We start from the raw sequence: 27,267 nt of genomic DNA on the forward strand, positions 1-27,267 counted from the left end.
CAAGGGAAGTTCCCAGACTGGACTCACAAGAGCAAGATTCAATTCCCGGCTCTGCCAGAGACACCCTGTGTGACCTTGGACATGTCACTTCACCCCTTCACTTCCCACCTGAAAAGTCAATTACTACCATTCCTTTCTCCTTCTGCCCCCTTTATACGTCTTGTCCCATACTGTCTTATATGCGTATACACAGGCTTATGTCCAGAGCTACTGATTTCAGTCAGGGCCTCCACCTGCTGCCACACTACAACTATCAAATGCTGCAGAACCCCCCGCACCTTTGACATCGCTAAAGCTGGTTTCCGAAAACCCTTCGCTGAGGTCGATCAGCGTCCCCTCGGACTTGCACCGTGGGAGGCCACTGGAGTTGGCAGCACGAATCCTCTGGGCTGCCATCCCAAAAGCTTGCCCTGGCCTTGGAAAGGCTAGAGGGTCATGTTTCCTCCCAAGGTCTTGCTACAGGCATTAGACTGTCCAGCGTGGGAAATTCCAGCTTCCACGAGGGCTGCGCCCAGATGCAACTTTTACAGCTCGGCCAACCTGAAGGGAGAGTAAGAGAGAGAGGATTAGCGTGGGGGAGTCATGGCTCGCTTGCAGAAATGATCAGGTGACTGTAGAAAGAAGGAGTGTCTGGTTACAGCACTGAGCTGCAACTCACGAGATTTTGGTTTAAGTTCTCATGGATAGGGATGTCTCTCTCCATGTGTCTAGCACAACAGAGCTCGGCTCAAAGGTGCTACCCATAACATTTGCCAACAAAAATGGTTCCTGAATTCTCCTTGGGCATCGAGAACCAACTCCTATACCACTGCTAGTGCAAGCTACCCATCCCGAGGATCTAAAAGCTTTGTGACCAAGGACAACCTGAGTTTGGGCCTCTTCTCTTGCTGCTAATTACGGAGTCTCCCCCCCCCCCCCCCCCCGCCCGCATGGCAACCAGAGCTACTTCCTCTAAGCACCAGTGCAGGCTGTCAGCTCCGGGCTCTTTCTGCTCACTCAGAGGCACTGTGCAGGAGGTACATTACAATCCCATCGTACACATTGGTGCCTCTGATCTTCAGCTGTGGGTCCCTGAAATGCCAAATTGTTAAGAGTCAACTCACGGAGGGGGATACAAGGGTCATCTGCTGCGAGTTAAACTTGCCTGTTCCTGCCTCCTATTGAAGTACCCGGATTTCCTTGGCATTTCTCATTAAGATTTCATTACCAAGAGTCCCAGGGCTTTAGAACCTATTTTAATACAGGTGCCGGAGTGCATATAATCTTGTGCGCCCCACAGACCAGATAATGGCTAAGTGTCACAGGTCTTCATCAGCCAGCTCATGAGAGGACATGGAAACAGCTGACCCTAGAGACTGCCTGTCAGTGGTGCAGCTGCACTGCACTTTAATAATCAGTTAGTAACCCTCTGCAAACCCAACAGGCAGGAGTTAAAGCTGCCATGTAGGTAAATACCAGCCATTGGCACCACACACACTGGCACGTTTCACAGCATCAGCTAGATCAGTCGGAAGAGGGATTAGTATGCACCCAGGTCTGCGGTCGACTCAAGACAACTTGTTGCACATAATGCCCACAGATTTTTGGCAAGTTCGGTGCTTGTGCCCACGACAGATAAGAACTACCTCCCTCATCTCCCACCTGATCACTCCAGGTTTGCAGAGACGCTATCAAGCATTCTTTCCAACACAAACCTGTGACCATTCTGCCCTGGGCGGGAGTGTGACTCCACAGATCTCCACTTTCTGACTTGCGCAGAGGCAGAAAGTTTCTCTGCACTCAACCTTTAACTCCAGAGCTTGGTTAATTCTTTAATTTCCTTTAGGCTAAAATTCTGATGTCCTCAGAGCATTGGACAAACAAAGATTTCCAGGTATTTCGCATGAAAATGTCCAGCACTCCTGTAACTAAACATGCCTGGAGGTCCCAGATTAGAGTGCATTGTTCCCAGAGCAAACAAGGGAAATAAGTGACTCTGCCCACTTCCCTTAAGGCTGCAGCACAGAAGACTTCAAACCCTTTTCTGGCAGGACAGCTACAAACAGTCTTGTTTTTCCTTCTCTCAAAAGGAGTTTGTTACAATTCAATACTTGAAAACTCCTGTTTCTGTTTGGGGGGGGGGGGGATGCACACCTAAGGGAAGGGAAAAATGCAGAACCATCAAGTTTTCATTGTCTACCAATTTAATACAATCTAAATCTGCCCCCAGAAAGAGATACTGAAGCAAACAGTCAATAGTTACTTCTTTAATCGTAGAGCGCTAATGTTTGCTGCAGCTGACATTATTACCTGCTTATCTATGCTAAGCACGAATATCTGTCCTGGGCTTAAAAAATCCAAACCTACTCCAGACGCTTCCATAGCAAGTACTGGAGCCTCAGACCCCATTTTTTACAAGGTTTAAACTCTAATGCAACAGAGCTTAAGGTCTAACCCTTGGGATTATAAAGAATCTCCCTCCCAATTGCCCCGCTCGCTGCTTAGAGCCAGAACTTCTGCCAAAGCTCATAGGTGTCACAGAGTGAAATTAACACAAGAGTCTGGTCAGTTTCACTGCTCTATACCAAACCCTTTGAAAAGCAGTAAGAATCATTCATTTTCCAGCAGGGTTCAGAGACAACAATCTGATAAAAATCTCTGCAATGTCCCCCTTCTAACAGGCAGATAATGGTTGGGTTTCTAACATTTAATGCCCATTGTACAGATACGTAAACCGAGACACAGATCTTTTACCACCTGCCCAAAGACAAAAGGTGTTAATGGCAAAGCTGGGAAGAAAACCCCAAACCTCACCCCCAAATACAGTCCCTTTCATAAGGCTCACCGAAAAGCAGACTATCAGGTCCAGACATCTCCCCCAAATGCCACAGCCATCCAGGACTGGCTGGCAAGACAGCCCAAGCACTCTGCCAACCCCCCAGGCTCACACCACTGCTGCGCACACTGCCCTTGAGCACAGAGCGGGAAACGCAGACAGCAGAATCCAGCACACATTCTGAGCGCTCTCCAAAGAGACCGCAGAACTGAAACAAAGGGTAAGAGTTCAGACTTACAGCCCTCCGGGTGCTGCCAGGGAAGGGAAAAGGCTTACTGGAGAGCGCCTGCTTGGCTTCTGTTTGGGCGGAGTAGCCTCATGCTTCCTTTTCTCCCCCTCCCTTCACTGGGAGGCTGCAATCAAAGCAGGTGGAGCAATTCAGCCCCTTCCTAAGTGCACATCCCCTGGCTGCTAACTGACTTTAATGCCATTGCTCCCCACCTCACCCGGCAGGCCAGAGAGGTGTTGGCAAGATGCCCACTGAACAGCACTGGCCCTGGCACAATGAGAAACTGCTTTTCACAGCTCACCTGAGCAGCAGTGGCCCAACTTAACGCAGAGATCTGGGTGGCCTCCCCCAACTCAAGATTACCCCGTGCACCTGGGCCCCTAGTATCCTGGGATTGACCCAGCAACAGCTACACTGGATTCGGTTCATTACAAGCACAACCCCACCACCCAAAGGACGTTTCCCCCTCTCCCTCCCACCCCCAGTAATTGCCTTAGTTTCAGCCTTTCTGCGGCTTTTTGGGGATGGGAGGGGATTGAGCAACACCAACTCTTAATGGGAAGCAGCGCATTTCTTATCTCCCAAGGACTAATCTAAAGGAGGCAGTAAACAGTCCCCCCCACTCCGCCCTAGGCATTTCTGGATTCCCTCTGAGGGAATTCAAAGGCAGATACCAGTGGTGTCCTGAAAAGGATAACGCAAAACCCAGCCTTTCCGTTCTACATCTGCTTCATCATGCTTGTGCTCATCTCCCAGAGATGACAGGTGGCTACTCCCCCTCCTGTTGGTACGGCCATCAGTTTGGCACTGCCTACAATGAGCCAGGTCATCAGAGCAACATTTCTCAGGGTGTGGATTTTTCACACCTCTGCGAGATGAACTACTTCCAATGCACATTCCCAGGGTAGACTAGCCCTTAGCAGAGGGCCGAGCAACTGGCCGGCCTCAACTAGCCTAATTTGGGATGTAGAGCAACCAGCGGGGGGAGAGGGGAAGAGCTTCATAAATATTTAGGTTTGGAAGAGGGATGGCCAGCTGCAGCATTGGCAGCGTATGAAATAGATTTTCCTCACTTGCCCCAGGCAGCCACCGTGCATATATTCATCCCCTGCCCTGCCTAGCACCACACAAATCAGTTCTGCTTATGCTACATTTCACCTGCCCATTGCAGATGCGACTTGACTTAGTGATTTCACTTGGGACCCCAGAAACGCTAGACTATCCCCCACCACTCCCATTAAATGCTGTCTCTTTGCAGCCAGATGTCTTCGTTATTACACCGGTACCCTGGAAATGCAGAGGCATCCTTACCCAAGGCTGCAGCCCTCTGTTGTGGGTGCTGCACAAACATCTAGGAAAGGGCAGTCCTGGCCCTGAAGGACATATGCTGTAACGAAGAAGGAAGGCACATGATGGGAAGGGGGGCTTCAGTGTCTTGCCCCAGGTCACTGAGCAAAGCTGGGAGCAGAGCTCTTCTTTTCTGAGGCCCAGTCGACTAGACAACGCTGCCGTGCAAATAGCTGCCGAAGGTAATTCTATGGTGCCCGTCACCCTAGCATCTGGGCACCTTTCACATATTTGTTCTCAACACTTTTGTGGAGCAGGGCAGTGAGATTCTCTCCACTGTACAGAAGGGCAACTGAGGCATGGAGCGGTTAAGAGTCTGTCTACAGTACACCATGAAGCTTATGTGGGCCTAGCCATGTGGACACAGCCCGCACGGGTAGACGCAGACTATGCTTACAAAGGAGATGTTCCGTCAGAGGGCCACTGCAGAAGTACTCCTCTGTTGACAGAGGTGTGTATTGTTGTAATGCAGAGGTGTCTGCATTGTTACGTCAGTTGGGGGGTGATTTTTCCCCTCCACCCCCACCAATAGGTCTGAGCAGCCATAGCTTTACCAATGCTTAAATGTTATTTGCCCAATTAACACAAGAAGTCTGTGGAGGAACAGGGAATTCATCCCTGGTCTCCCAGGACCTAGGCGAGAGCCCTATAGACCGGACTACCCTTCCTCTCCTCTTCCACCAGCACGAACATGAGAACAGTTTGACATGCGGGGAATCAGCAGCCCAAAGCTAAAGCTGCTTCCAATACTTTTAAACTTTCTGCTCACAGAGTGGGGAGGGAGGGGAAGAAGAGAAGCGAAGCATCTTGTAACTTATAGGAAACACACACAAATCAGAACTCCTTAGATGGGGCAGGGCTTTGATAGGGGCGGAGGGGGAAGAGAGAGAGAGAGAGAGAGAACAGGAAACATGAAGATAAGCTGGCTCAGGGTGCTGTTAACCTGTCAGCGTGTCCCAGAGGGAAGGTGGTGTGTGCAGGCGGAGGACCCCATGCTTTGGCTGGAATGCAAGGAAGGGAATCTTAGTTTTGAAACAAAATACTTGTATTCAGTACATCTCCTCACCATCCTTCCCATCCCAGCATGTCTGGAATGCGGTTATCAAAAGGGGAGGAAGAGATGCATTAGGTTTGGACAGAAGATTACCCCGAAGTTGTGTTTAATTTTTGGTTTAAAGACACTGTTTCTGGCCATGTCACCCACATTCCAGATAGGACTTTTGAGATTTGCAAATAAACTGGGCTTGAGTGGGAACAACAGACTGTATTGATCCAAAGGTTTGGGTCAGGCAACAAGACAGAAAAGTAACTCCATTGACAAGAAGAAAAGATGGAGGTTGCTGGGGAAAAGAACTGGGGGGAACCTATTCCTTTAGAAGAGTAAATTTAACACACTGCTAATGTTTGGGATGTGCAATTAATCCAAACGGTCCTTGTATCACCTCCAATAATTAAATACAAGCAGAGGGGTTAGTGTTTCACAGCAAGCAATACTACAGAAAGCTGAATTAATAGTCCAGCAGTGAGACCCTTCAGTGAACAAAAACAATTGTTATAGAACTCTCTTGTTCATGGATCTCGCATATAAAAGGAGAAAGAGAAACATCTTCCAACAGCTTTATGTCCCTGTACTAACCACATCCTGGGTATCATGACAAGCTTGAGATCAATTATTCAACTAGCACCCATTTAAGTAGCAACCTAGAGAAGCATAAGGATTTTCCAAAAGGGAAGGGTAATTTACAAACATACTTTACATTCAGTCAGTTGGACTCTTCCATTCACCAATGTTCTCCACCAGCACACATTAGCCTCCGAGCCAGGAAAAAAGACAACCCTTTACTTTCATGGACACATGATCTGGAACACTAAAACCCAGCATAGAACGGAAGACTACCAGACCCAAACAGAAGCCCAGTTTACATACACTTCATGCTCTACACGGTTACTCAACAACCTTCCGCAACAACGCACAGACTGACATTCGCAAACAACAACAAGCGACACACAATCTCAGCCACGCTGAACACCATGCCATCCAGAGTCTCAAAAACAACCTGGACATTATAATCAAACCAGTTGACAAAGGTGGTGCTGTGGTCATTATGAATGAGGCCGACTATAACCAGGAGGCAACCAGACAACTCTCCAACACCATATTTTACAAACCTCCGTCCTCTGATCCCACCTCAGAATACCAAAAGAAATTACACTGTCTCCTTAAAAGCCTCCCGGGAAACAAATCTCGGGAACAAATCCACACAAACACCTTCTGACCCCCGACCAAGATTGTTCTATCTGCTTCCCAAGATCCATAAACCTGGACACCCCGGACGCCTCATCTCTGGTATTGGCACACTCACTACTGGTCTATCCAGCTATGTAGACTCTCTCCTCAAACCCTACGCAACCAACACCCCCCGCTATCTCTGAGACACTACTGACTTCCTAAGGAAACTACAAAACATCGATAACCTCCCTAATAACACCATCCTTGCCACCATGGATGTAGAAGCACTATACACCAACATCCCACATGAAGATGGATTACAAGCAATTAGAAACACTATCCCAGAGGACACCACTGCCAACCTGATAGCAGACCTATGTAACTTTGTTCTCACCCACAATTATTTCCAGTTTGAGAACTTATACCTCCAGATCAGCGGCACAGCCATAGGTACACACATGGCCCCACAGTATGCTAATATATTTATGGCTGACCTAGAACAACGTTTCCTCAACTCCCGTCCCCTTTTACCCCTTCTCTACTTACGCTACATCGATGACATCTTATTGATCTGGACGCATGGCCAAGAAACACTGGAGACATTCCATAGAGATTTCAACAACCTACACCCCACCATCAACCTCAGCCTGGACCATTCTACACGAGAGATCCATTTCCTGGACACCACAGTACAAATCAACAATGGAAAATTAGACACCACCCTCAACAGGAAACCCACTGACTCATACAGTTACCTACATGCTTCCAGCTCCCATCCAGCACACACCATACGATCCATCGTCTATAGCCAAGCCCTTCGATACAACCGCATCTGCTCTAATCCCACTGACAGAGACCAGAAACTTCAGGATCTCTACCAAGCATTTATGAACCTCAACTACCCACCTGGAGAAATAAGAAAGCAAATTGAAAGAGCCAGACAAATACCTAGAAACCATCTACTACAAGACAGACCCAAGAAAACCAACAATAGAACACCACTTGTCATCACCTACAGCCCCCAACTTAAACCTGTCCAACACATTATCAATAAACTACAGCCTATACTGGAATAGGATACTAAATTCCAAGAAGCTCTGGGAGACAGACCCATCGTCTCCTATAGACAACCACCTAACCTCAAGATGATTCTTACCAACAACCACAGGACATACCACACTAATACCAACCCTGGTACCTTCCCTTGCAACAAACCCCGTTGCCAGCTTTGTCCACATATTCACTCTGCTGATACCATTATTGGGCCTAACCAAGTGAGTTATAAGATCAAGAATACATATTCCTGCGCATCCAGAAATATAATTTATGCCATCATGTGCCAAAAGTGTCCGTCTGCTATGTACATTGGACAAACATCTCAGACACTTCGCCAAAAAATCAATGCCCACAAAACAGATATTAGACAGGATCACAAAGAAAAAGCAGTTTCTTGCCATTTCAACCAGAAAGGACACTGTCTCAACGATTTAATTACCTGCATCCTGCTCCAAAAGCCTTTTAAATCTGCACTTGAAAGGGAATCCTCTGAATTGTCATTCATGCTAAAATTCGACACTCTACGTGTCGGTCTCAACAAAGACAATAACTACCTTACCCATTACAAAAATAGCTTCCCCAATTATCACCTCTAATACCATTAGCTCACAGACATTTACCTTTCCCCACCTCTAGTATCATTAGCTCACAGACATTTACCTTCCTTCCCCTCCACCCCCGCATCCCCCTTCTGTTCTGAAATGTGATTTGTCCTTTTCATATGTGTTCACTTTTTTTTTTTAATTGTATCCTTTGACATATATGGCTGTGACTATTTTCTTCCACTACTTGATCTGAGGAAGTGGGTCTGGCCCACGAAAGCTCATCATCTAATAAACCATCTTGTTAGTCTTTAAAGTGCTACATAGTCCTGTATTTTGTTACGGTTACTCAAAGACACTGCTCCTGATTTAAGTACAGGGAGGGAGACAATACAGCTATCATTTTTTCCTCAACAAGAGCTGAAGCCAGTTTTCAATTCAGGAAAGGATCCCTTCCCCCACGGGCTATAATTATAGCTGTATAGAGCATTTTTACCTCTGTGTAGCAGATGCTGATGAAAAAAGGAAGGAGGGAGAAGTTTGGTGTAGAGGCCACAGCACTGGATTGGAATCAGGAGACGGGGTCAATCACATTGCTAAGTCATCATGCCTCTGTTTCCCCATCTATAAAACGGGGAAGATACTGACTTCCTTTGTAAAGTGCTTTGGAGAGCTACGGATAAAGGGCCACATAAATACTAGCACCTTAGGACAATGACTCAACATACCCAGTGGGGTACACAGAGCTCTTCTAGCAGGTGCATCAACTCATCTAGCATTCTGCCTAGTTTACAACAGGCAACATAAAAAACACTAGCAAAGTCAGTAGTAACTCAAATTTCAGACACTGACTTGTGTATCTTGCTTTAATACAACTACAACATTTATATTCCAATTGATGTATTTTGGTTACATGGTAAAAGGAAGTCAGCAATTTCTCAGTAGAGGGTGCTGTAACACCCGTGTATTGTGTCTGATTTTGTAAGTAAGTAGCTGAAGTGAGGTGAAACTTAGAGGTACACAAGACAAATCAAACTCTTGAATGGGGTACTGGAGTTTGGAAAGGTTGGCAGCCATTGCCTTCAGGTGATCACTTACAGCAGGGGTCGGCAACCTACTGCACGCTTGCCAGAGCCGATTTTCACTGGCACGCAAGGCAGGAGCTCAGTCCCACCTCTCCTCCCCAGGGCACCTAGGAGCCTGCACCACTGTTCCCTTAACGTGTGCGCCTACGCAGCAATGCACAAAAAATTCTAATCTAAGCCCGCCCACCTCTGCCCCTGCACTCCCTTTCTGCCTGCTCCTGGAAGGCGACTGTCACGGCTGCTTCCACTGGGGGGGAGGAGAACAGTCCAGGGCTGTGATGGGCATGGTAGCTCGGCCAGGGCCGCATCGGAGGCCAGCTGCAATGGGGGCTGAGGATGCAGTGTGGGGCAGCTGCTGCCGGCATTTTGGGCCAAGAATACGTGGTGGGCAGGTGGGTTGCTGCCACGGAGGGTGGGTTGAAGCCACAGCAGATGGGTTGCTGCGGGGGGGGGGGGGGGGGGGGGGGGGGGGGAGAGGCTTGAAGACAAAGGCAAGCAGGTTGGAGCTGCGGGTGGGTTAGAGCCAGGGATGGGCCCGCAGCCACATTGGGGGGCGGCTGCTCTGGCATGCCGTAGGTTGCGGAACTTTGACTCAGTGGCTTGTGTTCTGCTTAAAGCATCAAACTACGAGGCCAAGATCAGAGAACTCAGCAAGGAAAAAAAGCAAGGCCAAGGATCACACTAAGCGGTAAGTTCTGCATCTTAATTTATTTATTAATGAAGCTTCTGTGAGTAGGACTATTATTGACTTGACAAAGTATCACCAGCATGCTGACCCATAAATAGAAGTGAATAAGTTTAATCTTGGCATGCCACTTCGGAAACGTTGCTGACCCCTGACTTACAAGCTACTGCTTTGCCCCACAGAGACGAATAAGCAACAAAAATAAAGGGGCCATTCTTTAGCACCCAGATAAAATGTCCTGTTAATGCATGGAGGTCTGAAACAGTGACACGTTTCCTCATTAGGGGAACGTGTTAGCTATATCTTCCACAGTCCAGCAGTTGCAGGCTTCCCAAAGTTAGAACCTTCATGCACATTCTTGCATCTCCCAAAAAAATGCTTCCTAGAAAAAAAAAATGTTTAAGCTGTGAAGATGGGCATGTAAATTCTTCTGAATGGGAGTGTGAATTTAAAGCTCACACATGCCACATCAAGTCAAATGCAGCTTCTGTCTTGAGTCTAACACCCTTCCTCAATGCAAAGTACCTCGCTGTGATCTCAGGGTTAAAAGACTTGCACAAAACCCCAAATCCCTCCAGTCACAGTCTGTAAGCAGCCTTGCAGATCAGTTTCATTCAGTTGCTCCTATTCAATATAAATAACTCATTAATAACCCTTCTGCTTAGATCAAATTTCACAATGTCAATTCATTTGTTTCCCAGCTTCTAGACAACATACGTAAGCACATGGGAATCTCTGCTTTTGTCAACAAATTTCTAGCCATCGTAATAGCATGGAGTGGGAAAAAGCCCAAAAATGTGTTCCACTGGCACCCAAAAGACACGATAAAGGCGGCAAACCCATTTAAGAATCAATCCTTAAGCCCATGTCATGTTTGGGGCAGGGGACTTGGCCCACGAACTCCAAAGGTTTGTGAATGGCAATGTTGTGAAACTGAGATCAGCTCGATGTTTCTAAACACCAATGAAAGCAAACCACTCTAGAATCAGGTTTTAGAACTCCAGCCAGAACAATCAACGTGCAAGAACAAAAAGCCGACAGCCTGGGAGCGGGGGAAGCCAGTGGGGGAAACCAGTTCCACAGGTGGGCTTGCAAACAATTGTGCGTGTGGGACTTCAAAAGAGGTTAAAATAGAACAGGAAAAGCAACCCCATTTGTTTACCCAGAGTGAAAAACAGCATCCTGAATGGATGTGGGAAACAATGGATGCTACATAAGAAACCCGATCTACTCACAGAGCATGTCTGACCATTGCCAATGGGAGACAAGAGGTGGCAGAATAGTGGTAACTCAGACTGCAGAGAGGCACATGGACATGAGACTGGGGCCAGTTCAGAAACACCTGAAACAGTATCATCCTCCCTGGAGTGAAAGGAAACTGTAGGGTGAAAGGAGAGGGAAACGCATTAGCTACAGGGATCTGATCCATCTTCTCAAATTTAACGGCTGGTTTCATGGACAGCACATTTCATTCATCACACCCAAGAATATACTACATGATGCCACAGTACTTCTGCAGTAGATGAAGCCCAATTAAAAAAAAACAGTCCTGTTCTACAAATAAAGCATACCGGTTTCCAACAGCTGTCATCTGAAGAAGTGGGTTATGCTCAGGAAAGCTCACGATACCATCTACATTAGTGATAGAAATGTTGCCGTGTTAGTCTGGTGTAGCTGAAACAAAAAACAAGACTATGTAGCACTTTAAAGACTAACAAGATGGTTTATTAGGTGATGAGCTTTCATGGGCCAGACCCACGAAAGCTCATCACCTAATAAACCATCTTGTTAGTCTTTAAAGTGTTACATAGTCCTGTTTTTTGTTTCAGATACCATCTACATGTTTTGTTAGTCTTTAAGGTGCTAGTACTAGTCTATTTGTTGTTTAAGTTTTTCCGGTTTCCAACAGCAATTCTAGCTCCAGCTTGGTCAGTCTGTTTACCAAGGGCTGTGCTTTATCCTGAACGTTATGCAGAACAGAGACCTCTAGTGGTTGAACAGTACACTGCAAATAAACAATTTTACACAAAAGGACACACAAACAAGGACTGGATTAACAACCTGGAAAAAAAAATCAGTAATCAGATTATAGCAGGAGTTGGTGATGTTCTCAAGGGACCATGAGAACTACCTGCACACTTTAAAGGTTTGCTTAATACTGAGCTAGCACCTGAATAAACGCTAGTCAGTACACAGCCCAAACAAATTAAAAGTGCAGAGGTGAGATACTTAGTTGTACTATTCAAATTCACACACCTCGATTTAAGTGACTCACAAAAATGTTTTGCCCCTCCCCCACAGTTTGCTTGTGTTAGATTCTTTGTTTTCGCCAAGAGTCTGCACCCTGGTAGAAATCAGCCTTAATTTTAAAAGTAACTTACAAGATAGTTACAGTTTGGCACCAGTTTGTGCGGTCTAAAACCAACACAGAGGAAAAACAATCAGTGCTCTTTAAGTAACCTGAGAGTGACAATGCTTCTCAAAGGGATCTCTGTCTTCAACTAGAACAGCTGTCACAGAACACATTTGCGTTCCCAAAAATACAGGGCTTTGGAGAAAGCAGATTACAGAAATGAAAGCCCAAAGACAGCTAAAACTATTGTGTAAACAGCCACACTGTGCTTTGAGATGCACCCACACAGGCCTTGGATTTGCAGGGTTACATGTTCCACCACTGCGAATCGACAGCTCTACTGTAAATCAGCATAACTCTGGCTTCCATCAAGGAGGGTCTGCCCCAACAACTTGTGACTACAGATTTCCAAGGAAACGGATGAGCAATGTATCAAGCAGATCTTTTCTTTGGTTTATCTGTTTGGATATTAGTAATCAAGTTTTGGGGTAAAAGTTTGAGAGAGAGTTGGTGGTGAAAAGCAAATATATCCAAGAGTGGAGTTTGTCTCTCTCAAAGTCAGAATTCAGGGCAGGTATCGGCTTGCTGAAGACACCTAGTGAGAAAAAAGCCTGCTTCGGCCTGGTGTGAAATCAGCCAATTTAGTCAGGCTTTGGATAAGATATCAATGCTGCTTTAAAAAGACTCCCACAAGGGCAGCTGCAGATCTGGCCCTAAAACATTGTGTTTACTGGGTAAAAACTCCCAGGGCCTCCATGTCAGAGTTCTCTCATTTTTCTGTGTGGGGAATAAGTTTTATTCTGTGCACTGAGGCATGTAAGATGTGCACCACCCGTAGAAACACATGCTGCTGGCTGTGAGCATTCTGCTAGTGATCAGCATAAGGGATCCCAGAAAGCGGTGTTTTTCTGTGGCAAACAACATTCACATTTTTACAGAGAACTCTTCATTTTCACGTGTTCTGAAAAAACAAGCATTTTGCAGCAGAGCCTCCACGACCCCACCTAACCAGGATCAAGGCCAGCTCAAACAATCAAAAACTCAGATCATCAGGAGAACGGGTCTCGCGCTACCAGTTCAAAACCTGTAAATCTAACAATAAAACATGGCGGTCAACGAATACCAAGATATATTGTGACTAGGGACAAAGTTCGCTGTTTCATTTTAATCATGGAAAAATGTTAATTTTGGGGAAGGGGTTTAAAGTCAGAGATTGGGGGGGAGGGGTTATCACAGGAAAATTAGGGGAGTTAGGATGTGAGGTGTTCATGATACAGCAAAGCCCAGTTTTTACAGGACTGGCCCTAGCTCCCACAGAAGTTTTACTCTACAAAAGAAGTCATTATCACGAGCTTTGTTTTACTGCAAGCAAAAGAGGGGAATGGCAGACAGTCCACCAGTTGGGGGGAGAAGGCAGGTGTCCCAGATACCAGTTTGGTGCTCTAATCATTAGCCACACTGCACTTAAAGAGCACAGCTGGAGCGACTGGTGTTAAAGGCAGCAGAAGAGCAAGAAACCTTCTCCCCCATGGTGCTATAGCTCAACTAATTTCTTTCCACACCACTACAGGGAGAGCACCAACAGCTGCAATGAGGCAGGGCAGAGGGACATTAAGGAAGCAAACTGCCTAATTGGAGGAGAGAGATGGCCAATCATCACAGTTCTTTGCAGCTTTGGAGGACAAATCTCTTTTATAGACTAATTAAGCCTCAGGGCCCCATGAGATAAAAGCAAGAGTAACCAAAAGAAACTCACATGCCACAGCAACATTTTCTCTTGATGACAGTGCAATTTGTTGTTACACAGTGTTGTATCCTCTGGACCGGGGGCGGGGGGGGGGGGGGGGGCGCATGTCAGCTGGGGTCAAGCCCCCATCCATTATAAAAAAATGGAATAGCTACACAGAATCAGACCAGGATTTGTGTAGTCCAGGACCTCATCCCCAAAAGCTGTCAGCCCCAGCTGCTCCAGAGGAAGGCACAACACACACTGCAGTGGGCAATTACCAGATAACCTGCCCTGAGGGAAAGTTTCCTTCTGACACACCCCCCCCCCAATAGGCAGTGGTTGTTGGCTTATGCCCTGAAATAGAATGATGTATTTACTGCGCAGCCCTGTTTCCTTCTAAGAAATACACACAAAGTACCACCTGCTGCAACCTGAGGGCATTTTATTCCCAAAACGTCCCACATACCAGAAGTGAGGAAGCCCTGAGTTTGAGAACATCGAACCATGATTTCTAGATGAAATATGCACCATTACATTCTCGTCAGTTTAGCTGCTGCTCGGATCCACCTTGCATGTGTGACTATGAAGGATAAAGAGATGTACAGGCCGCGTGGGAAGTTAAAGCAATGCATAAAGAAGAGCAGAACAATAAAAGCAAGGGGGCAGAATTTGGTCCTGAACGACCCAAGCAAGAAACAGAACTATTTCTGTATAAAACATGGGTGTCTACATTTTAGCTTGATTGGGCAGCAGACTTACACTGCAGGAGCCAAGCCAGCGCATGGCTGGGAGATGTATTTGTAAGAACAAGCTGTTCTGCGGAGTGAAAACAAACAGCGGATGGGCATTGTAACCCAGTGCACTGAACAAAGGCCAGCCTGAGCCACAGATCTCAGCAGGTCAGAGAACACTGATTTCCTTTCCTTCAGAGACTCCCTTTTCACAGGTCAGGCCCATTTCTAACAGCACAGACATGCTGCCCAGACCTCTGCAGCTCACCACACAGACCACGCGGCCCTAGAGGAGAGGGCTAACCAGCGTTTTAAGCTGGCTCAAGGCCGGACAGGCCTCTGGTGTATTTTGCCAGCTGAAAGGCCTATGTTATGATGGCCACCTCTGGGCAGATTCCCCACACACCCCTCTTCTTCAACACGCCACTTTGGCTGGAATTGGGGGGGTTATACACATGCAAAGGGAACACCCACCTTATAGAAATAATCTGCAGCACCTGTGCCAGGGAATCCCCCAGATACGGGCCTTTCAGGACCCCTGCATCCCACAAAAGGGACGAGGCAGGGCTAGGGAGCCAGGAAAGGAGCGGGGATCTCACCCTGGGGGTGAAGCTAGTCTCCACTCACAAATTTTATTCTGTCAGCGACTGAGCCACGTCCCCATGGGGGCTCAGGTCGGCTTCACAGCCACGCTCAAGGAACTGAGCCTCTGTCACAGCCCTCACCAGTGTCAGCCTCATCTTTAGGTGGAGACGAAACTGGAGCCTTACTCCCCTGCCCTTCTGAGGCTTTAGAGGCCATTCAGTAATCCCAACTCTTTAGTTCTATCAACAAAATCAGCAAAACGTCTTCCCCACTATTAGCCACCAGGAGCCATTTGTTTTTAGACACCATCTGCCTGCCTGCGAGCGCAGGTCAAAACAATGACTATGTTCTGGGGAAAGCAGGGGGATGTAAAAGCCGCCTACAATCGTCAGCCAGTTAAACAGTTTGTCTAACCGGTTAAACTCTGGCCCGAATGCAGTTGCCCTACTCACCCCTGCAAAAATGCAGCCAGCTGCCCTACTCACCCGTTTCTGAGCCTTCTATTCATTAAGGGTACATCTACACTGCACCCTGAGCTCCAAATAAGCTACACAATTTGAGTTATGCAAATTGCGTAGCTTATTTCGAGTTAATTTTGAAAAATTGCTATTTCAAAACGTCCCTTAATCCTCACGGAACAAGGTTTACAGGGACGTTGGAATAGTGAGCCTGTTTTATTTTGAAATAATGGGCTTGTTTCAAAAAGACACGAAATAGCTATTTAGGGATACTGGAAGTATCCTAAAATAGCAATAAAGTGTAAACGTACCTTAACATTCCCAAAGGAAAGGTAAGAGCTCCCCCATCTCCAGTAGCACATATTTTATTACTGTAACCTGAGAGTTGTGAATTGCATTCTTGTCCAAGTCATTTGATTTCCCCTTCCTTGAACCTCTGGTTTTAGGAGATTCTACACCAAATTGTACCGGACCCTTCCATGTGTCCAGGAATCACCAATTAAATTAATCTCTGGCAGGCCACTCTGAAGCTAGTTCAAAGGTTTAAATTGAGACGCAGCCAGGATGTGTGAATTACAGGGCTCCTTGCGACCAAGTGCAAGTGAGAAACACCTACTCAGTTCTGCATTCCCAAGCCAAACAGATAAGGAATGAAATGTTTCAGAGATGTTTGACTGAGAAAGGAATCCAAGTCCCATTTGCACAAGCCATTCACTGAGACCTCAGGCCATGTCAGTTTGGAAATGGGACATAGGCCCTTTGGAAAGTTTTACCCGACTTCTCATCTCCCAAAAATCTCTCACTCTAAATTGCCAGAAGGGATTAATCTTTCCTCACGCTGCCCCTGACTTCAATGGATTTCACCTAAGGCACTTTTACAATGTTACACAGACCTATCACATGCTCTAGAAATAGGCTAATGTATACTCAAGCCTCTGAGAAGTCAATCTTTTAATTTCCTCCTCCCCCCTTCTTAGACCTCAAGGAGCCACAAGGGCCATTTATCTATATGACATCACCAACTGGATTCTGTAAGTTCATGAAAGAAACCTGCATTCACCATTCATCATCGAAGCTTCTACAATGTAGTTTGTTTGCTCTGTACAGCCTGCAGATACCACATCTAAGAGTTGTGTGTGCTCTCAACAGCTCAGGTGACCTAGTACATAACCCAGACTGCTGGACAGGAGTTTCATCCCTCCCAGATTGATCGATACTGCTAATTTTCACAGGCAGATGGGAATTCAGTTTGCCTGAGAGCAGGGAAACACGTCACCAAGGTATGTACAAGGATAGGGTTAGAAAGGGAGTGCGGATGGACGTTACTCTATGATGGGATTCCCACCTCCTTGTGGAATCTGTATGTCCTCTCAACTTTCCAGCCTGGGCTCTCACATCATCTTGCTAGCAACCAGCAGCAAACCCTCTTGGTGTGGATCTATCACAGCCCACACCCAGCCAGACTGCAGGAATGTTCCTAGAACCACACAGAGAAAGGCACCAGACAAATCCCACCCCCCTTCCAGCTCCAAGCACTAGACCTCAGGAATAAACTATATTAATGTATTAACTGGTTCACCTCTTAATCAGTGGCAAGTGGACACACCAGCTTTTGTCAAACCTGAGCTGATTTGCCACTCTTCTTACAAATTCACTGGTAAAGAAAAACAAGTAAGTTTGACTACAGAGATGGAATTTTATTAACAGTGTTAGGCAGAAGTCAGAGCAGCTACCAAAAGAAAATCTAAACTCTCAACCCTACTACACTGGGCAACAACTATCCCAAGCTGTTTTTCTCACCTCACTGGCTACTGCAGTCCATAGTACACAGAGTTCTGCCTTGAAACGTGGGCCAATTCCTTCTGCTGGAGTCTTCAGAGTGTCCTGCTTCCTTGCAGCATGGTGGGGCAGGAGAAAGGCCAAACATAGGTCTGCGTTTGGGTTTTATACCTTCAATCCCATGAGCTTGGGAAGGCCAAGTCCTGACATGTCTGGGGCACTGCTGAGTTTCAGGGGAAGTTGAGCAGTTCCCCTGGTGTGGCCAGAGGTAGGTGAGTCATTGCATTGTAGCTCTCTTGCTGGACAATGGCTACTTAGACCCTGCCCAGGTGTTGGCTGTTGTCTCTGGGAAGCAAACAGCTGGCTGATGTTTTAGTGACAACCACACAACAGAGTTCTCATGACTTCGTATGCATTAATGACATGTATATGGAGAAAGAGAAGTCTTTCACCAGACCACAACCTTTCCCGATTCCTTGACATGGCACGCTTTATCTGTGAGATTGCAATGATATAAAATGGAGGAATATGGGGGTTACAAGGCGCTCACCCCCCAAGGTATAAAAGGTCAGATATTCTATGGCTTTAAACAAGTAGCTTTGGTGAGGATGATCACCCCTAGAAGCTAAGAAGATACGCACAAGTTTCACATTCTTCATAACTGATTGGAAACCTCACACTAGTGAAGCTCATTAATATTCAGTGATGCTTGGATAACAAAGCCAAGATCAGGAGACTGCCGTTGCAAATGCCGTGGATACATCCAGGAAGAGAATGCCGTCCCCTGAGGATTTTACAGTCTGCATAGGTTGGGCAGCCAAAAGGGCAGGAGGAAAAGCAGCACCAGTTCCTGGTTGCAGATGGGGAATTGCGGAACAGTAAGATGAAGTGACATGCTCAAGATAGCACAGCACGGCTAGTCACCGAACCCAGCAAAACTCAGGATCTCAACCCCACCATGGCAGGCAGGAAACACATTGATCAGACAATTCAATAATAGGAAAAAAGGGAAAGTAGCTCAGACAATGCATGGAGGAGGTAGCTCAGATGTACAGGTAGATGCCTAACTTCTGAAGAAAATGCTGGTGTGGGCATCTACAAATCACTACTCCATGATGCCAGCCATAATGAATTTCAGGGCTGGAGCAAGACCACAATTAGTACGTGTTTACTGATGATGTTTTGAACAAACTCACTCCCCTGAATTGGTGGAAATCATTACCCAGGCACTTTGAAACAGAGTCCTTCAGAGGCTAAGCCAACTTTTCATGGCAGCAACTTCCTCTTCAGACACAGAGAGAATATTGTCATCGTTTAGTAACTCAAAGGCAAGAAATCAGCCGGGTGTCGAAAGAGCAGGGACACTCGTATTTCTGTTTCAGTCTATGAATAAAAGTGATAGGGGGAGTGGGAAAGATGAGAACTAGTTGTAGAAGTTAAGGCCATTGAATTTTCACAAGGGATATTAAAATGCACTTATCCAAGTAAACATGTAACCACTGAAATTTTCACGGTTACACTAAGGGCAGGAGACAGCTCCTGCCTACTCCCTGCACTGCACTTTCACACCCCTGGTTTTCACACAGGTTAGCAAGTTGAATTAAAGATTACCAGACTCAAAGGGTTACTTCAACTTCTGGGAAAGCTACCAACTGCCTCGTCTCCCCCCCAGATTCTCTCTCAAGTTAGTGAGCTCTTGGTAAGACCACATCTTTTTTGGGCAGTGAAGACAAAACCTACATGATACAAGTGAATGGGGGAAAAACCACAAGCAGTTCATTTTTTCATCCTTTGTTCATAACATGCAATTCTTGTAATGGATGATCTACTACAGACAAGGATCCTAACATCATAGCTACTTCTTTCTGCGCCAGTGGAATAGAGTTCATCTTGGGGGGGAGGAGAAAGGAGGGGATGAGTGTGTTTATTTTTTGGTTGGTTCCAGCGTGTCAGTGGAAGAAGCTTTCCAGTAAAATATGCTTTTTCCAGAGCAGTGGATCCACACTAAGACACCAGAATTACAGCTTAGCAAAGTGCTATGGCCTCCCCCTGGTCTCCTCACATATGGAATCATTTGGTTTTTGAAGCTGTGTAGCCTACGAGCCAAGACAGACAGATGGGGCCAGGCATCTGTCAGAACTTAAGTGCTAGATCAGTCTCTCCAATTGTACATATCAAACACTAGTCCATCTTCTGTTGGCTCTAAGTGACTCACGTGGGAACACAGAAAGCCTGTTTGCTTTGCTGCCCTAGATATAAGGAAGGGGGGGGGGTACCTTTTAAACTCAAAATGCACTGTTCAGCTACAGACGTGATGATGCCATATCCACAGTTAGTGCCTTATTTAAGCAATTCTTAACTTTTTCACTCAATGTGAACCCTTTGCAAGGCTGCTTCTCTATTAATCTTTTCTCTTGCTTAAAAATCCCTTAAAAGCTGGCCTGAAGGATGGGAAGATGCAAACGCAATGGTAAAAACATAATACATGTTAAGCAAGAATGTAGATAAGCTTCAAAATGTAGGCAATGTACAGCAAAAGTGTGAACATTTTAGTTGGAATTAATTTTCTGAAATAACATAATGACTTCTGACTTCATCTCAGAGCATACATTCTCATCAATATTTCACTTGAAGACAGTTGCATTTTTACTTCAGTTTTCAGTTACAAAAATTCTAACTCAAGGTAATACGGCTAGTCACAGAAAGTGTTTTTCACTGAACTTCAGGTTAAGTTGATAAAGGCCCTAAATTCCCTAGATAGAGAAGCTTCAACTGTCAGCACCATTCTTACAGAACTACCTGTGATAAGCAGGTCATCATACTTCATCTCAAGAGTTTATTGTGTAAAGGCTAGACTTCTTGACATTCTACCTTAGTCCACAAAATTTTCAAGCAAACACAAAAACACTCATTTTCTGCACCGAGGAAGATACCAGTAAGCATTCGGTCACCTCCAAGTCACTTTCCAATGAAGATGCAGGCTTCATCTACAATGAGGTTCCACGGCACCAGTTTAACTGCATTGGTGCTTGTTAGAGTTACATTGTAGCTTACCCCCTGGTGCATTACACTAGTGCTAACTTCACTTTGCACTAGTGCTGTGTGTCTGCAGGAGGGGTTTGCACCCAGCCTAACACATATCGATGTCGTGCCAGTGTTCCCTACGGTAGGAAGGCCCTTCGTGAACTGCAAGGCCCTTGTGAACCACGAATTCTGTATTTACCCGAGGAGCGTGGAAACTGAAGCCAGGGATTCATGAAAAGGGCAGAGTGTGGAAGCCAACATTAGAACATGCTCCAGATCACAAAACTGCTGCTCTAAGCTATAACGGGGTTTTTTTTTTTTTTTTTTTTTACTAGCCAAAGGCTTCAAACACAGTTTATGAAGACCTGAAAGTGTTAAGAGGTTTGCCTTTTATTTACATTCTCCTCTGCCCCCAAAGAATCAGTTGGGGTATGTGAATTGGCCAACCTAGCAATGCTAATCTTCAATGGAAATGGGAGAGATCCTGTCTTTGTGGGAAGGAGACTAGCCTGGATCTCCTGATTTGAGGATTGCTGCCAGGTCTCTACTAGGAAAAATCCCTTCTCCCAACACAGTGAAACCAACTGAACTCCAAGTAGGTAACACTAAGACATAACTGCCACCTCTTAGGGAGGTGGAGTACCATCCCTCCTGTCAGCGTAGGTGGTGTGCCCACCAAAGCTGCAGCATCTGAAGTTGTAGACTTGCTGTTGGGTACATCCTTCAATTGTCTCTGGCAAACTCCAGATCTTTAGTCTCATAACCTTAAATTACACGCCTGGAACACTCGGCAGCTGCTACTCGATTTAACAATTCATGCACAGCCTTCATCTGAGCCAGGAGGGGAAACATCTGTACCACATTAACTCCTGATTTTACCTGTCCTCCACCAGTTTCTTGACAGAGGGGTGCTGGTGGTGGCTGGTGCTACAGAGGGGGGTCAGACCAGATGAACTGGTGGTCAGTTCTGGCCCGGAACTCTAGAACTCTGGTGTAAATCAGCATAGCTTCACAGACTTCAATAGCACCTCCTTGTTTTACACCAGCCCAGGTTCCAGCACTTTAATTCCACCCAGAGTTGCTAACCCTTGCGATATTTGAGGTTCCACCTAAACGCCCAGCTCCGGAAAGCAGATGACGATGAGACATGGCGAGTGAGGAAACATCTTTTATTGGACCAACTTCTGCTGAGGAAAGAGACCAGCTTTCAAACTTGCACAGAGTTCTTGTCTGGTTCAGGGAACGGTTTATTTTCACCAAAAGCTAAAAGTTCACACAACACTGCTGCAGAGAAATGTTTGAAAGTGAGACTCAAGTGCACCCTGCTAAGGGTTTAAAAAAAACTAGAATGACCCCAACATCAGAACTTTTTAAAAATCTCACCCTTTTCAAGCGAGCCTCATTATTTCCTGAGCCTAATTTCGTGAGATGGACTTGGGGATTGATGACCTATGCTTAGGGCTGGGAAACCTGCCCCCAATGAATCCTGGACACCCTGCCTCCACGCCCACAGCCAACACACAGGAACAACAGCTGCTGGTTTTAGATTGTAAATTCCCACCTCGACAGCAGCAATGGAATAGTGACTCAAGGAGGAGGGAGAGTGACATTTGATACTGCTGCCTCAGTTCAGATTTATAAAGCAGAAACAAATATTTTCTCCTTCATGGATATAAAAGACTCTTTTCTTAGAATAGGGTGTTAAATGCAGGCTCTTGGTAGATCTAAAAACACGCTAATGCGAACTCCCATGCATGCAGTGATAAGTTTTTGGGAGCGGCTGGTGAGATAGAACAAAGGAGGGTATTTTTATCCAATTTGCTCATTTAAAAAAGCTTGAATTGCCAGAAGAGGAACTAACAGAATGAAGTACAGGATTCCTCATCAGACTCTCCTTCCCTGTTGCAATTCAGCTTAGTCGCCTGGCATCAACAGCGTGCTCCCAATAGGTGCAGCCCGACTCCTCCAAACAAAACACACAGGTAAGCAGAATCACGCCACACCAGGTACCCTGCAACAAGCTGGAAGTGGAATGAGGAGTCTGAAGATGGAGATAAGAGTTGAAACCCTCAGAAGAAACAAGAACCATGAGGAAGCCGAGAAGCAAGTTGACTGGCAGAAATAGAGAAGTCATTCTGCGAGCAAAGGCTGGACATGGGAAACTGCCGGGAGGAGGCGTCTGTGAAAATTCTTGCCCCAGAGCAGTGAGTCAAGTGCCACATAGCACAGGCCCTGCCTCTAGTGCAACTCAGTGCAACTCAGTTCTCCTCGACTCTTTAGACATCTACACAGGCCACATCCTCCATAGCACCCTGCAGCTCCTGAGCTGCTCAGTGGGAGCTGATCAGGTCTGAAAACCTGGCCGTGTGGGCTCCAATTCCATGCAGGGTTTCAAGCTCTTTGCCTTGGCTGATGCTAAAAAGGGCCAATCCAAACTCGTTCTCCACAGGGCACAGCAGGAGATAAGCAATACAGGCAGTCCCTGACTTATGAACGGGTTACGTTCCAAACACCTAGTTGTAACTCGATTTGGTCGTAAGTCGGAAATATCCTTAAACGTGCTGCCCGCACTGTTTGAAAAACTTGACGTACATGGCTCTCAACTCGAAATTATAATGGGGTTAATGGGAGGTTGGTCATAAGTACGGATGGTCGTAAGTCGGTGTGTTTGTAAGTCGAGGAGTGGCTGTAGTTTGTCTAAGCACGAGGCAGGCTCTTTGGTTGAGCTACACCACCTGATCAGAACACCGGTATACATGCGCACCAGTCACAGACAACGCATCAAACTTGGATCACAATCCCGCAAAGCACCTAGCAGCACAGCTCCCTTCTTGGTCTGTGTTGAGCAGCATCTACTGGGGTACAGGTCACAGCGAAAGCTCCCATGGGCCACCACGACACAAACCAGTTAGCAAACCCAAGAAACTGAAGGTTCAGAGCCTTGTTTTGGGCCAGGTAGCAACACTTGTGAAACACTACCACACACACACACACACACACACACCCACCCTACCTCACTCACTGCATTGGCTTTCAGAATCAACCAGGGAAACCCCCAAACGCTTTTTGTTCATTCATAACAACATAAGAACCACCAGACTGGGTCAGACCAACAGTCCATTAGCCCAGTATCCTGTCTGCCAACAGTGGCCAATACCAGATGCCCCAGAGAGAGGAGAAACAACAGGTAATCCTCACGTGACCCCTCCTCTGTCACCCATTTCCAGAGAAACAGAGGCCAGGGACACGATTCCTACCCATCCTGGCTAATAGCCATTGATGGACCTAACCTCCATGAATCTATCTAGCTCTTTTTTGAACCCTGTTAAAGTCCTATGATAAGGGGATGGTTGGATGAAATAACATGATCTTGGTAACTAATTGACCATTCATTACCAGTTGGAAATAGGTCAATGGAGGGATGATAGGAGTTGCTATAGGGAACTTTCTGGGTGTCTGGCTGGTGAGTCTTGCCCCCATGCTCAGGGTTTAGCTGATCGCCATATTTGGGGTCAGGAAGGAATTTTCCTCCAGGGTAGATTGGCAGAGGCCCTGGAGGTTTTTCGCCTTCCTCTGTAGCATTGGGCACAGATCACAGCTGAAGGACTCTCTGCATGTTGGGGCCTTCAAAGTATTTGAAGGCTTCAATATCTGAGACATAGGTGAGAGGATTATTCTAAGAGGGGTGGGCGAGATTCTGTGGCCTGCACTGTGCAGGGGGTCAGACTAGATGATCATAATGGTCCCTTCTGACCTTAAAGTCTATGAGTCTATGAGTCTATGAGTCCTAGCCTTCACTGCATCCTCTGGCAAGGAGTTCCACAGGCTGACTGTGCGCTAAGAAAAACTTCCTTTTGTTTCCTTCCACCAAGAGAAGATGGCTGGACAGCCTGCCATAGATTTCAAGGCTTTGAACACCAGCACCAAATCTTTCAAACCTGGGGGCTTTAAGTTTGGTTCCTACATAGAAATGACTGATTGGGAGAGAGAGGGTTTTTTTAAACAGTCAGGCCACACCCATTTTGATATCAGGCCTTGATTCAGTAAGCATTTGTTTCACCTGAAGCACAACGGGAGTCCCATCACTGTTAAAAGCTTTTTAGCACATGCTTTCATCTGACCAAATTAATGTAACTCAAACATGCCCTTGAAATTAAGCACCTGCCCTAGTCCAAGGCAGACGCGGGAGCCATCGCATGCACCTTAGTTTCTAACACATTGATCTTTATTGGACCAGACTATTGCAAATTAAGCTCCATCTTTCAGACTGTGCAAAGAGAGCTACCATCCCCACAAGCCCTCCACTCCACTGCCAGTGCAAACACACTTCACTGGGCACTGCATGGCACAGCTGGCTGCAACACAGCTGCCCTGCCAGGGGAGGCAGATTAGCAAGTATGACACCAGAGAACCCTAAACCAAGAGCTTCAGAGACAAATCCTGAGACCACCTGAGATCTCCCCCCGCCTTAATCTTCTATGAAATGAACAGAACTGCTCAGGATCACAAAAGGTTAAATCTCGGGCAATATACAATGTATAGCCATGTCAACGTCCTTTGTAGAGTTTCTAGTGTCATAAGACAAGATTCCTCTCTGGCTAACCGGCACGAGTCCTACAATTTACAGCAACAGAACCAATAATAAAACAATATATGCATGCAAGTCGGTCAAAGCCACTGGCCACTTGGCAAATGGAACAGAAATCGGTGTCTCATACACAGACGCAACCAATTATTAAACCCATCTCATCTGATTTCCGATAAAACAGGCCAGAGACCACCACCCAGCTAGTCCTGCACCTAGACCAACACCTTGCAACTGAGTTGTAGCATAGCTTGGCAAACCCCTGTCAAGTGATGATCTCAAACATTTCTTTTCCCTTCTCTCCCTCATTAACAGCAGATCACAGCAGCTGACATTCAAAGAATTCAATGGAGAGAGAGAGACTTCAAAGGCAGATGCTCAGAGCCACATGCTCATATGAGAAGCAAAGTTTGCTTCACTAGACCAGAGAACAGGAGCGCTGGTTCTGTTCCCAGCCATGAGTACAACTGTGCTGTCAGACCCTGGGATCTACAGACACTGCTACTCGCCCATAGACTGTTTCTTCCTGTCCATCCCACAGAGATGCCGCTTCCTCCTTTTGACATGGACTGCAACCAGGGCTGCCCATCCACGTGACTGTGGCTGGCACATCACAAAGACTGCATTTGCATTCCATTGGGGACTTCTCCTTTAGCAAAGGTCGATGGTTAGAGCAGAGGACAGGGGGCACAGACTTTCCAATGCCTCTTGGCTCCTGTAGCCCTCTGTTCCTCAAGTCTGTTTGCTAAAGAGGGGGGTGATAGCAGCCACATGGGCACTACAGGACTGGAAGGGAGGCTGAGTCCGAGTGAAAATGGGTTCAGAATGGCTACTGTCCAGTTTAACTTTGGGATGACAGTTTCTTCAGCCTGGCCTTTGACTAGGGGTGTAAGACTAGTTGACTAGTGATGCAATTCGTTGCTCCCCCCCACCCCTTCTGCCTCTTTCAGAGAGAGGAAGCAAGGGGGGGGGGGGAGCAGGAGCTAGTGCTGGGGAGTGGGTGGGGGAGAACGGGCTTAAAAGGTGGTTCCCCCCAACACCATCTCTGCGGGGGGCAGGGGAGGTAGAGGCACAGTGGAAATGGAGCAGAGACAGGAGCTGTCTCTGCTCTCGCTGCTTCTGCTTTTGAAATGTACAAGAGCTCTGGCCGGGAGACGCCAGACGGGTCCCCAACTCCCTGCGGGGCTTCCTTTTGGAATGTGCAGATCCCCAGTGGGCCTCTTGTACATTTAGAAGGCTGAAGTGCCGCAGGGAGCGCAGGGCAAGCTTGTGTGCGTGGAAAGGAAGCCCCATGCTCTCTGTGGGCCTTCCGCTTCTGCACTGTAGCAAGAGACCGTAGAGCCCTTGCTACAGTTCAAAAGCAGGGGCGCCCTTATAGACTAATTGAATAGTCGATGGAAATTCTATCGACTATTCAATTAGTTAATCTAAATTTAACATCCCTAGCTTTGACCCATTAGAGGTTGGGGAGGAGCTGGAGGGGGGGGGGGGTGTCATTTGAGTAAAATCTTTTTAGTTTGAATTTTGGGAGGACAAATTCATGGTTTCCAGTTCAAATTATAGTGACTTTTTTGTGGTTTGTACAATGCCTAGCACACCAGAGTTCTAAGCCAGGACTGGGACTCGTAGTAGCTATGGTAATGCACACAAATAGGTTACACTTGTCACACAAATAGGCATTGTATGATGTGCAAAGTTTGAAATAATCTAGCTCTCTCATACAAATCAGGCATGTCTGAAAGTAAGGGACTATGCCGGCAGCATCACACATTCTAGGACACACTCACTGTATTTGCCGGCAAAGTGCATAGCTGCTGAGGAATTTACCAGCTGTGCTAGGAAAGGCAGATGAGCCTTTAAGGTTTACGAGCCTATTACTTCGAAATTATAGGGTTCAGTTCTCCCTCAAGGCCTAAAAAAGCACACATACAATCCTAGCATTAAGGCAGCATTAAGATAGTGAGATCAAACACACACTCAGAGCAGGGAACTCCAAGTGCAGTGGCTGCTCTGACAACACTGACACGGCCCCAG

The 27,267-nt window shown here is 46.6% G+C and overlaps 1 protein-coding gene across 6 annotated transcripts in view; it reads right to left on the minus strand.

The window, feature by feature from the left end:
* Positions 1-27,267, minus strand: part of SH3BP4 (SH3 domain binding protein 4) — a 70,346-nt gene that overhangs the window by 16,148 nt on the left and 26,931 nt on the right. For 3 of the 6 annotated variants that reach the window (XM_075934100.1, XM_075934101.1, XM_075934103.1), the window contains one exon: positions 279-540. In XM_075934100.1, the coding sequence (XP_075790215.1) occupies positions 279-396 (118 nt within the window). In that variant the 5' untranslated portion in view covers positions 397-540. Of the gene's footprint in view, positions 1-278; positions 541-2,824; positions 3,003-3,053; positions 3,356-11,224; positions 11,368-27,267 lie in introns of those variants that run through there. The other 3 variants (XM_075934102.1, XM_006123651.4, XM_006123650.4) reach the window with 3 other exon arrangements.

The sequence above is a fragment of the Pelodiscus sinensis genome, chromosome 7 (assembly GCF_049634645.1).
Source record: "Pelodiscus sinensis isolate JC-2024 chromosome 7, ASM4963464v1, whole genome shotgun sequence".
NCBI classification, from domain to species: Eukaryota; Metazoa; Chordata; order Testudines; family Trionychidae; genus Pelodiscus; species Pelodiscus sinensis.